This window comes from Elephantulus edwardii, unplaced genomic scaffold (genome assembly GCF_000299155.1).
Source record: "Elephantulus edwardii isolate Elephantulus edwardi_28Jun2011 unplaced genomic scaffold, EleEdw1.0 scaffold00103, whole genome shotgun sequence".
NCBI lineage: Eukaryota > Metazoa > Chordata > Mammalia > Macroscelidea > Macroscelididae > Elephantulus > Elephantulus edwardii.
The window spans coordinates 11,535,793-11,548,408 of NW_006399853.1; the positions used below are offsets into that span (position 1 = coordinate 11,535,793).

Below are 12,616 nucleotides of genomic sequence, written 5' to 3' on the forward strand. Positions count from 1 at the left end.
TGGTGGTGCCTCTGTGAAACTGAATATTTATGACTGGTTTAGAGGAGCTGGCTAGCACACCTTCCACAGAGAAAGAAACAACCTTGCTGCCATCCAAGAGCTGGCCTTTTATCACATTTATTATGACATATTGGCAGGGGAAGAGAGAGACATTCTGACCTCTCTCTACAATTAAAAGACAGGACTGTGATGTTCACTGAAAAAGAGAAAAGCCTCCATTTTCAGGGTCAACCATCTAGATCGGACTGTGCCATGTAAATGAGGGTAAGCCCCGAAGCTGCATTTTCAGGGCGCTGGGCCTACCCTTCACTTACCGCCTGCCCTGTTCACAGGCCGTGCTGTTGATGGACGCAGAGAAGCGTATCCGGTTGCTGCAGTTTGTCACCGGGACGTCCCGAGTCCCCATGAATGGATTTGCTGAACTCTACGGTGAGCTGGTTCACACTGGGGCCAGGTCCCCTCCTGTGACCGTCTAGCCTGGACACAGCTGTGTCCCGAGAGGACTCTGCCTTTGGGGCCACTAGACACGACTAAGAGGGATTTTCATGATGATGTCACAGTCGGTTCAGCAAAGGCACACACTGTCCTCAGCCTTCTGTGTGTTCTGTTTGCAGCATAAACCGCCCCTCCTGACCATCTGTTTTGTTTCGTTTGTCTGGTTTTATTTTCTTTTTATTTTTGAATACCGTATTTTCCTTCACCTAACCCACCTCATGTCATCTGATTACTGATTTTCCCTGCCCTCTCTCCACCCCTCCCCCTCCTGGGATGGTTTTGGTTGTGATTTTCTTATCCATCTTAATGTTAGTAATATGCAGAGCATAGAGTATTACATAAAGCACATAATTTGCTAATGTTCAAAAACAAAAAATACTGAATTTATAAAGATACTGATAATAAAAAGCAATAATAATGAAAATGTCTTTTAAAAAGAAAAGAGGTGGTTGACTTATGTGGCAGCCAACTTAACGATGGATTGTTAAAACAGCGCCCTGTTGTAAGTCCAGGACTTCTGGGCTTCGCAAGGATGACTTGCACCAAGCTTTGACCCATTGCCTTCCTGTGGCCCCCCAGGGCTTCGCCTTTTGGTTTTTGTTCTGGGGATTTTGGTGCATCTTTAAAACCTAGGGTTTCCAGAAGCACCATGTGATTATTGTAAAGAATTCACCTCAGCGGGTACCCCATCGCCAAGCAGCAGGATTCTACAGTGCTCCCTAAATTTTTTAAAAATCATTCCTCTCTGTAAACAGAAGGTCATATTTCAATTTTTTTTCTCCCCGACATCGTTGTCAGTGTAACCTTGCAGGTTCAGAGGCTGTGTAGACTGTCTGCAGTTCCTTATTATGTTGTATCAGTTGAACTTGGCGAGATTCCACTCTGGAAGTTTGAGCAGCTTGTGTTGTAAGGTCGTGGGACCCCCATTGCTTCCTCAACAAGCAATATTATGTGATAACAGATGATGTAACTGAAGGGCTCCCCCCTACTTAAAGTTCTAATAGACGTTGTCTTCCCCTTTTTTCCCTCTTCTTCACTGGTTTAAATCCCGTCTCAGCTGTGTTCTCCTGCCCTGAACTCTTCACAGTAATTGTTCTTGTGTCTTCCAGGTTCCAATGGTCCTCAGCTGTTTACAATAGAGCAATGGGGCAGTCCAGAGAAGCTACCCAGAGCTCACACATGGTGAGTGGCACCTCCCTGCACTGTCAACAGGCAGACATAGAGGTGCTGGGGTGCCACACTTCTGGCCCATAGACAGCTCAGTGTTGTTGTTATATGCTGTCACATCATTCTTTTGTTGTTGGGTTTTTTTTAATTTTTTTTTTATTAATTTTAATGAAAGTTTACAGAGACTTAGGGTTTCCAGTCTTTCATTGTTGTACTTTTCTCCCTGCCCCCTCTTACCTCCCCCGCAGTTCACTCTTAAAAAGTAAAACTCTTTCACTGTTATGCAGTCCCTCCCCTCAAGTCCACTCCACTGTGCAGCCTTCGTTCTGGACTCCTGTCATGACAATAATACCCAATCATACATCCCTTTTAAACAGTTCTCTCCCTCGTCTGTTTCAATGCAGTATACATCATTCCTCCCCTGCTTTCCCGTCTTCCCTCAACCCCGATGTCATCCCGTTTTACAGCAGTGGCCCTATGCAGTATTTGCCTGTCACATCATTGTTAACCAGCCTTGATCCCATGTGACAGGGTTGAGCTACCCTTTAGGATTTTTTTGACTAATCTTTACAGAGATCACCAGGTGGTTCTGACGCGGAGCAGCTGGATGGGTTCAAACCATCAGCCCTTTGTTTAACAGCCACACATTTAACCACTGCACCACCACGGCCCCCTCATAAATAGCGTAGAGTTTCAGGTGACAGTGAAAGACAGTTTCTCCAGATGAAAGGCAAAGTGTAACGTCATACCAGTGTGTACATGAAGACCTACGCTTGACCTGAGGATGTTGTTAAAATGCAGATTCTGATGCAGTGTGTCTGGGGTTAGAAATAGGGTTTCTCAGCAAGCATCCAGAGCAGATCACCACACCCTTCTTCTGAGGCATCTCCAGGTGCATTTGAACCGCCAGCCCCTGAACTAGTAGTTGAGTGCTTAACCTTTCACGTCACCTCTACAGACCTCTGTGAACAGAAGTCTTCCCATGAATTTTTTCTATTTTTGGCACCACATCCAGAAAGACCATGGCAACCACCCACATGAGCCCTCCAAATGCAGCAGTTCTCAGCCGTGGCTGCCCACGGAGATAGCTGAAGCACTTTCAAAGAATGCCAATGGCAGGTTCCACCTCCAGAGACTGGGGTTCAGTGGGTCTGCTGTGTGTGTGTAAGCTGGGCATTGGGGTTTTCAAAGCTCCCCCACATGATTCCTACCTGCCAGGTTTCTTCCATTTCATGAGTGCGTAGCTTGATATCACTGTTGGCCAACTGACTCCTCTTGTCCACATGCCAACCAGCCCCTTTTCCCAGTCTTGGAAATGACATTGGTACCATGATGATTAAGATACTCAAACAGGTGGATTTGCACTGTGACCGCAGCCCTGGGCTCCGGTGTGTCAGAGATTGTGAGGACAGCGCAGGGCAGGGCAGGGTTCAGGTCTGTTGTTCCTGGGGTCGGTAACAACTCCAACCTCTTTCCTTTTGCAGCTTTAACCGCCTGGACTTACCTCCCTACGAAACCTTTGAAGATTTACGAGAGAAGCTCCTCATGGCTGTGGAAAACGCACAAGGATTTGAAGGGGTGGATTAAAGGACCCCGGCCTCGGGGTGGTCATCACTGAGCATGCTCTGCTCATACTTTCACGTTCGCCTGACAACAGACTTTTGCAGGGACGCTGGCGGAGTTGCCGCGGCGCGGGCTCCTGGGGCAGCGCGGGCTCCTGGGGCAGCGCCTTCTCCCGCACGGCCAAGTTCCCAGGTTCGAGCCCGGGAGCCGTCCCCGCACCGCCACCGCCTATGACAGCTGGTTGACGTGTACACTAATTACATTTCAGGAGGACTCGCTCTATTTATGTTGTGCCTCTGTAGGCAAAGCCCTTAATAAATATTTTGCATACTTTCTAATGACAATGAATGGAATTAATCACTCTACAGGTATAGTATTACAACTCATGTTTACTTTTTTAAAATGATTTAGACCGATTTTCAGACCCTCTCTCATGACGATTAAAGATGTCTCCTGTACTTGGAAAGTGAGCTTTTTTTAAAAAAAAAAATTGTATTTCATACCAGGCTTCATGTCAGTGGTGTTTTTATTTTCGAAGTCCTTTGCTGCTCCCACTCTCTGTTTTAGGAAAATTGAAAGACTGATATTTGTTAAGAAACTTCTAGAGACTAATCTCTGAGAGACTCACCAATAGAACATTAGGCATAATGATCTTCATTTTTTTTCCCATGTGGAGAGAGGAGGAGAACAAACTGGATATTACGTCTGGTTTTTGGTTTTTCGTTTTGTTTGTGCAGACATCATAGCTACAGGCTGAGAGCATTGTAACATAGCATGACAAGTATTTGTGTTGACTTGAGAGGAATCTCACCCCGTCTTTAGGAGTGCTTACATGTGTTTGGACACCCTGGGACAGGACTGGACGACTTGTTCTCCTCAGAGAAAGTGCCGGCTCCTTCCTGACATTGTACAGTCATCCTTTTTTATTCTATTTTCTTCCCTGCTTTTCACGGTGGAGATGTTTCAGATGACACTTCGGCACTCCTCGAGTTGCAACTGGAAACCAGAGCCTTCTCTGTCTCCTGTCTGTGCACGTCGCTGACGGTCGCCCAGTGGCCCGTTCTCCTCCTAACTTAACTGCACCAATCCTGAAGGCACTTTACGTACTACCTGGCGGTGGTGTCTGGTTTTGTTCGTTCATTTGTTTGTTTTTTGATCATAAACATTCACTGTGGTGACGCTCACTTTCCCCTGCACACGTCTTTCTGGTCCCTTGTGAAACTGGCTGCGGACAATACCAAGCACCCAGGTGTGGAGCTGAGCCGGCCCACCTGCCCTCCCCGGCGTTTGTGATTTCGACTCCACTGCCGAGATTTATTTAATAGACACTTAATCAAACCGAGTTTTGTTACCTAAGACTTGTTTGCATGCCCAAATACTGTGTACTGAGTCGTAGCTACTGTGTGGTGCGCCGGGTGGAAAGTGAGAGAAGATTCCATCTGCTCCGCTGGCGTCTCGCGGTTTGACTGGCTCTGGTGCAGGGCCGGGAAGACTGGCCAGCTTGGGGTCTCTTCCCACTTTGGAAGTCTGTGAAGTCTTTGTTCCAGAATCCTGTCTTGTTTTGAGACATTGTCTCAGATGGTGTAGGAGGTCAGATGGCATGATTTCCTTTCAGCCCTGCTGGTCCCACATCCTGGGATGCCTGTGAGAGAGCAGTAGAGATGCAGTCTCTTGCCAACTGTGGTTAAAGTCGTGATTTGGGGAGGTCCACTTGTTGCCTGAGAAGGCCATTTTGATACAAAAAAGCAAACTCAGCCGCTCTGGTGGCTTGGGAGAAGCCGTGAACTTTTGTGATCATGGATGAGTTATCAGAAGGGGTCAGAAGACTGAGATTTCTCCTAGAAGGTGGACTTTTTAGAGCCAAATGCTGGCTTGGATTGGCTTAAAAGCTTCCTGGGCTAATCCAAAACCATAGACATGAAGTTATAATCAAGGACAGTGTTGCTCATTCTTTTACCTTTAGGTGAAACCCAATGGCCTGTGGTCAAGGAAGCAGATGTCTCAATGGCAAAGTCCCCTTTTTGTGACCCTCATAGACCAGAATGCTTGCTTTTTAGGAATCGTGCCAAAACCCAATTGAGAAGTGTGTGTTGATGGTGATCATAAAATTACAGGGATTGCATCCCAACAGCTCTTGCTGGAGAACTGGAGATCCCTCTTGTCCTTCTGTAAATTGTGTATCCTGAAAAAAGAAGATCCACAAAATGCCAATCAGGCAAAGTATGGAAAGCATGAAGGACAAAATCTAGGATTGCTTCCCAATTAAGAGCACATGAGAATGATGAGAACATGCCCCTGTGAATACTTGAAAGATAACCATTGTGAATGGCAATTCAACCCACCTACCTTTTAGTCATATCTAGTTTTAATGACAACTAAGTATTGCTGAGCTTGGACATTTTTTTTTTAATTTTTTTTTTTTTTAGATCAAAATAAGGTTCACTGTTTCAGCAACTCTTACTGTTTGAACCTTCATCTAAAATTGTCCTGGGTCTTGTCTTTATTGAATATTGATAACCACTTCCCACTATCAATGGGGATATAATTGCAGTTGGCAAGCAAGAAAGTATGCAGACTACAGAGCAGGCTAGGTGGTCATTCGCTGAGTGTCCTTATGTCCCTCCAGCCAGCCCCCCAAAAAAGGGAGTTGATTGACGTTCTAGACTGTCCTGAGCAACCCACACCATTTTGAGGTCCAGGATCTTTCTAGCCTTTGTTTTCTCCAAAGCCACAAGAACACATCCCCCCACCCCAATCTGTTTCCTTTTTTCCTACAAAAGCAACCAAAACTATGGACCCCCTTACCACAAGGTTCCAAAGCTTGCATGTGACCTGATGAAGGTTAGTAAGCATCAGTGACCATGCCTGCCAAGAGGTCAGCCTGGGTGTACCATGCCTCCCTCCTGTTGCACTCAGGATGAATCTAGAAATTCCACCTGCTGGAATTGATTCAGATAGTGTACCACTTTCCTGCCTGCTGCCTTCTGTGTTGACGTTGTATTCCATTCCATTGCTTTTATTTTCCGCTTTTGCCTGGAATATGACCACACTTGAATTTTTCCATAGCAGGTCTTCTAGCAAGTCACGGCAGTGTACGATATATATTTAATTCTTGCTTCCAAGGCCGTTTGTTAGATTCCCTGAGGTTAGGTGGCAAATGCACTAAAACTAGCCACCGGACAGGAATGAGACCTCCCACTTAAGGACACAGGGACAGAGCCTGAAAACATGGTTTTCAGAATGTTGTGCCCTCTCTGCATCTCGCATCATTATAAAGACAGCATGTACTATTGCTGGGCTTTCCAGATTGGCTCGCTGGGAAGCCAAGTCTGTGTGCCGCAAATCACTAATTATTGTAGCAGTGACTGATGGTTTAATGATTGACTCTAGTATTTCCCCCCTTTCCTCGCCCAAGTCTTGTATCCCACCTCCGGAACTTTCATGTCTGCGAAGCCTGTGTTTCTCCTTTCTGGAGCCACACCCACCAAACTAGCTCTCCTTCTCCTTGCTTCTCGGCTGGACTTGAATGTCCTGTGCTGGAGGGAGAGGCAAGGCGGGGAGGAGCTGTCTGGCATTGTTTTTTGCCTTGCCAGTAGGAGGTGCTGCTGTCCAGGGGACTAACCCGACAGCTCCCTTCCCAGCCCCCAAAAGATCACGCACTACCTCTGTCTTTCAGGCTTTGGGGTATGCCCTGAGAAGTCATGTCAAAACTGCCAATTTTGGGACTGAGATGCGTTTCAAAAAAAAAAATCCTTACAAGCCCTACTTTGTACTTTAGATTTTAAAACTAGAGAGAAAAATGTGATAGAGACTTTGGACCACTTTTTTTTTTCTTTCATTTATACAAGCCTTAATAAACCAGTGTAGACTCATCCACGGTGTGTTGTTGGTGTGTTAGAAAATGCTGTCGTGTTAGGATGTGAGCCAGGGTTGTGTCGTACAGCAAAGGGATAGCTTTGTGTTTTGATGGAATTGCCCCAGAAAACCTCTCATCAGACGTCTATCCATCCATGCCTCCATTGGAGAATCTCACACAAGTGCAATGCAAATTGGAAATGCATGTGTGTGTTAGCTGGTGTTAGGAGGAGGGGCTAAAGGTTGCTGGTGGCGCCCAGCCTGCTCTGCGCTACGCGCTCAGCGTGGCGTGTACGTCTCAGAAGCCTTTCTCCTGACCATGCCATGTTTCTACCAATACCTGTGTTCTTCTCTAAGCCAATTTGCGCATCTTCACTCGCACTAAATTCTCCCAGATTGTCGTGGTTTCTTCCATGTTAATTTTGCGTAACTTTGTTCTTCCTTGACTACTCTGTATGTAAAGACATATATACGTATATAAGCTGTCTAAATATATATGTATATATTTATATGCCATTTGTACACCTTTACTGAGTAATCTGATTTTTAAAGGGAATTTATGTAGTCCTTTCAACAGTGTTGTCCAAGCTGTGTCTCCATCACCCTGCCCCTCGGATCCCGAAGAAATCACAAGAAGATGTCAATTTGCTGTCATTTCTTATCTCTGCATCAGTTATCAAACCACATGGGGGGAGGGGACATGGGGACTTTTAAGGTTGAAAAGAGTTTCAGGCATTCCAAATGAATTCTCAATGTTTCTTAACTTTTTTTATTATAACCTCCCTCCCAAGAGGCAGCCAAGTTCTATTTGATACACTGGTTTAAAAAAAAAAAATTACATGAAACCAAACTACCTTGAAATTTTTTTAAAGACAACTTCAGGATTGCTCATTTTCACAATCCAGATAGCTTTAAAATATGGTAAAATTTGATACACACAGGGGGGATAAAGTTTTGTTTCAGGACAAATCCTTTTCTTCTTTCCATTTTCCTTGAGAGATCTAGAGAAATTGTAGCTTTGTTTTCCTGACAGCAAAAAGAGTAATGTGACAAAAATGAAGTCGTTGTAACAAAGTGATGCAACTTGTCAAATATTTAATAAAGAATTATGGAAGCTGGAACATTTTCTACATCAAGTATTGTGGGTTGTCTGATTTAAAGCCTGTTTGTGAGTATATTATCTGAGTAAGCACACAAGGGTTTAAATGCCTGCACCGTAGTATGTTCATTCTCTCCGTCTCCCTCGAACTTAGACACCCTTTAAAGAGATCAGTAAGGGATGCACATTTAATCCATGCACCTTTTTTAAAATATTTTTTTTAAATTTTAATGAAAGTTTACAGAGACTTTGGATTTCCATTCATTCATTGTTGCTTTTTTATCCCTGCCCACCCCTCCCCCATTTCGCTCTTCTCTTTGAAAAGTAAAAGAAAAACTCATCATTGTTATACAATCCCTCCCTCCAAGTCCACTCCACTATGCAGCCTTCGTTCTGGACTCATCATGATTATAACACCTAATCACATACCCCTTTTTTCCATCTGCCTTTTATCTCTTTATTAAACTTGAGGACCCAGGTGTTTGTAGAACATCTCTCTACTCTGTATTAGTCCATTCTCATTATTGTAGGTACCGTCGCGCCGACTACAATTCATAGCAACCCCGTAACCAGCAGACTGGAGCTTGCGCTGTCCTGTGCCGTCCTCACGTCGGTGACACGTGCAAGCCCGTTCTTGCAGTCACTGTGTCCGTCCATTGTATTGAGGGGCAGCGTCTCTTTTTCTGACCCTCCACCTTTCCCAGAATGTTTCCTTTTTCCACGTATTGGTCCATCCTGACAAGCTGCCCAGAGGATGTGAGAGCATCCTTGTCTGTGCAGAGCGGCCTGGTGCACTCCCACTAAGACAGATGTGTGTGTTCTTTGGGTGGACCACGGGGTATTGAGGGTTCTCCGTGCTCTAATAGGACATCATTTACTATTTTTATCCATCTTGGATTGAGTTAAGGAGACTCGAGATGGATGGAGTTGCTGCAACAGTAGCTTCAAATAGCAGAGACTTGAGACGATGGCACACAGGCAGGGTTTTCTGTTGTCCATGGGGTCACTGAATGACATAAATCAGTCACTGAGGTCTCTAAGAAGCTAAAGAGAAGCACACCCTCTGTTAACAAATGCTGCAGATGATGCCTACCTACGCTATGGCATACACATGTCATCAAGTTCAGTGAGGGAGTATTTTTGAAGCCACGAGACCTACTGTGGGCCATAAACCCATTGTCCATAAGAGACACAGAAGAGAGCTCTGGTGGCCTCATGGCAAGAAGCTGCTCTGCAGTCCCAAAGGTGCATAGTTCATATCCACCAGGTGCCCTGCTGGAGAAGGGGGGAGGCAACCTCCTGTGCCAGATGTATCCCCTCAACAGTACACAAAAACAACAGCCAAAAAAGGAGACACTGTCTGGGCCAGCCCAGTCCTACCTAGCACCAGACGGGCCCTCCCTCCCTTTCTGACTGCTGCAGTCCTCCAACCCTCCAGGCTTCACCCCACCAAAAAGCAAGTGTCTTTTACTGCTTGGACACGTTCTCAAGACAACACAATCCTTTATCTGGTCAAGTTGAAGAGCCATGAAGGATAAGAGACTAGGGCCTAAAAAAAAAAGAAGAAGAAGGAAAAAAGAGACTGGGGCCTGGGTCTTCTACCCTGGCTTTGATGCATCTCCAAGATGTTAGGTGTTTTCAAGATTCTGTTTGATGAAGTCCAGATAGTAAGTAACATATGTGTTGATGCGGTTTGTTGTTTTGTTTTGTTTTGTTTTATGGCAGGAAGTTTGAGTATCGATTTGTCTCTTAAATTTATCAGCTCTTTTAAAAAAGACACTTTGTTGTAATTTGAGTGAAAGTTTGAGAGCAAATTGGTTTTCCACTCAGTAGTTCACACATTGTAGGTTTCATAACACTGATTACAATTACCATTGTAGCAGCATCCTCCCACAGCCTCTGTGTGTTTCTCTTTTCCATTAGTCCTTTGCTACCTCCACCCCTTGATTACTGAGCTTTATCGCAGGGCAATTGCCACCCGTTGGATCTCATATGAAGTCTGTTCCTCCTTGCTGTTATCAATCACTAGAGGTCTAGAGATCACTGTTCAGCTGGAACTTGAGTCATGGGGATGATTTGAGTTGCAAGCTTGAAGGGTGAGTAAGGGCCATATTCCTGGGGTTCCAGCACTCTCTACTAAGCCAGTAGGTCTGGTCTTTTTGTGATTTTGAGTTTTGTTCTTTTATAAAGACCTCACTCCCTGTCCCACCCTGACCTCCACCCTTTCATGGTCCCCACCTCTTTGCCTTCTCAGCAGCCCGTATTTGCCCAGAAGATCCTTGCTTCTTCTTCAGGGAAGCATGTCCACCTCAGTGTAATATGTATTTAAACAAAAGGCCAGCCATAGAGCCCTGGACTCCAGTTAAAATGTAACAAGCAGACACTGGATCAATAGACAAATATTAGCTGCAGGGGCCAGAGAGACTCAGTATGGGGAAATACCTGTTGCTGGTGACATAGAAAGAGCAAAGGTCACACTGCCCAAGGGTCTAGTAACCCCCCAGGGCCACAGTGGCCTTGATCTGTCCACTGTTGTGCCCCACAAGTCAAACACTGAAGATAGCGGCAGCTAGGTTAGCCTCATCATCCCTAACATGCCCTGACCCTCCCACCGTGTGTGTCCACTACACTCTCCCCTTCCCACCACCATCTGCTCTTACTGGTCGGCCTCCAGCAAAACCCCGGTCACATCACTCCATCACTCACTCACGTCCCCTCACACTCCGGCCTGATACTCAAGGCCACTGGGATATGTGGACAGTTAGAGAACAGACTTCGGGTGGTAAAGCTGAATGACCGTTTGCCAGTCCCCATCCCTCCCCCTCCACTGTCCAGCATCCAGCATTACTGATCCCTTTGCTGCCTCTTCTCGTTAATATTTACATTCCCAGAAACCCAAAGGAAGGTCACCATGAGTCACAGTTAATGGCAGTGGGTGGGATTTTTTTCTCCTGCAAATTCTGTCCTTGATTTCCAGGGCTTTCACTCTCCTGGTTCTTCTCTCTGGAGCTACTCTTATTTTTTTTTCCTCTCCCCCTAAATGTAGATGTTCCCCCAATAATTTATTCTTGGTTCTCTACCTCTGTCTCTGTCTAGCTCTGTCCTCTCTCCAGAGCCCCTGGCCTCCACACTTAGGCCACTCAAACTCAAAATGTCCTGATCTGAGTTCATTCCAACTCTCAAGTTGCACCCCCCGCCCCCTTGGTTCCCACTTCCTGGACTTGTACTCAGAGAGCTGCTGTGCGTCTGGGTTGGGACTTGTTCATCTTGGACCTTTTGCATGGCTTTGTTCCCGGAGGACAGTGTCATTTTCTACCCATTTATTCACTCAACAAACATATCTTGAGTATCTTCCATGTGCCATGTACATGTCAGGCTAAGAGCACAAAATTTTAAAAGCAAAGACCTGTGCCCTCCTTGGAATACACGTTCTAGTGAAGGCAAACAAACAGTGCACATATAAACATGTAAAAGCTGTGTCCTGTGGAATCTTGATAAAACCCAGGAGAGAAAGAATGACGGTTATACAATGTCAGATAGGATGGGTCAGGGAACAGATCCCGAGGTAAGCCTTGGCTACTTCTGCACATAGAAACAGCAAATACAAACACCCTAAGTAAGATTAGAAAGTAAGACAAAACTCCCTTTAAAACATGTCACCAGTGAATCATCTGTTAAACATCCAAGCAAAGAGGTCAAGTTGAATGTGGAAGTTCACGGAGAGGTCTAAACTGGGGATCAGAACCTGAGATTCATTAACATGTAGATGGTATTTAAAATTCTTGAGATTGGAAGAGCAAAGATCCAAGGACTGAAAGATAAGAAAAATCAAGAAAGAAGAGGCCAGCGATGGGGGGGGGGGGGGGGAACGGGACGTGGAGGATGTTCCTGAAATTTAGAAAGGAGAGTGTACTTGTGGAGGGATGACGAAGTACGTCAGTCAGAGTTGGTAGACCAGCAGGTGGAGAGTGGTACCGGTATACACAACAAGGGGTCAATGGTGACTCACTGAGAGACGTTCCCTGAAGATCCTGAGGACAAATGTTTGATGGGACAGAGCTCAAAGGAGAATGAGAGGAACTGGTGAGAGCAGGGATGCCCGCAGTAGCTCAGACATCTGTATCCTTGTACTAATTCCCATCATCCTTTGTTATGGATTAAATTATGGCCCCCAAACTTAGACCAGAAATACCCTCTGGCATCTTCTTAAAAGCAAACAATAATTTAGCTTAACTAGTGAGGAATTCCTGCCTTGAATATTATGTTCGTTTAAGATCTTTGAACAACAGCAACTCAAAAGATAGGAAACTTAGAGGGCAGGGAATTTATGTTAATAATGTAAGAGGAAAAGCTCAGGAAGTGTGGGTAAGAATGGCTTCTCTTGGGGCTGGGGTAAAGCTGCTGCTTAGAGGTCACTGAGCGCTGTTTGTCAACTTC

The 12,616-nt window shown here is 45.4% G+C and overlaps 1 protein-coding gene across 3 annotated transcripts in view; it reads left to right on the forward strand.

Moving 5' to 3' along the window:
• NEDD4L (neural precursor cell expressed, developmentally down-regulated 4-like, E3 ubiquitin protein ligase) overlaps positions 1-3,249 on the forward strand; it is a 280,431-nt gene extending 277,182 nt beyond the window's left edge. For all 3 annotated transcript variants that reach the window (XM_006891744.1, XM_006891745.1, XM_006891746.1), the window contains 3 exons: positions 333-429; positions 1,605-1,677; positions 3,147-3,249. In XM_006891744.1, coding sequence (XP_006891806.1) covers positions 333-429; positions 1,605-1,677; positions 3,147-3,249 — 273 coding nt within the window. The remainder of the gene's footprint in view (positions 1-332; positions 430-1,604; positions 1,678-3,146) is intronic.
• The last annotated feature ends 9,367 nt before the right edge of the window (positions 3,250-12,616 follow it).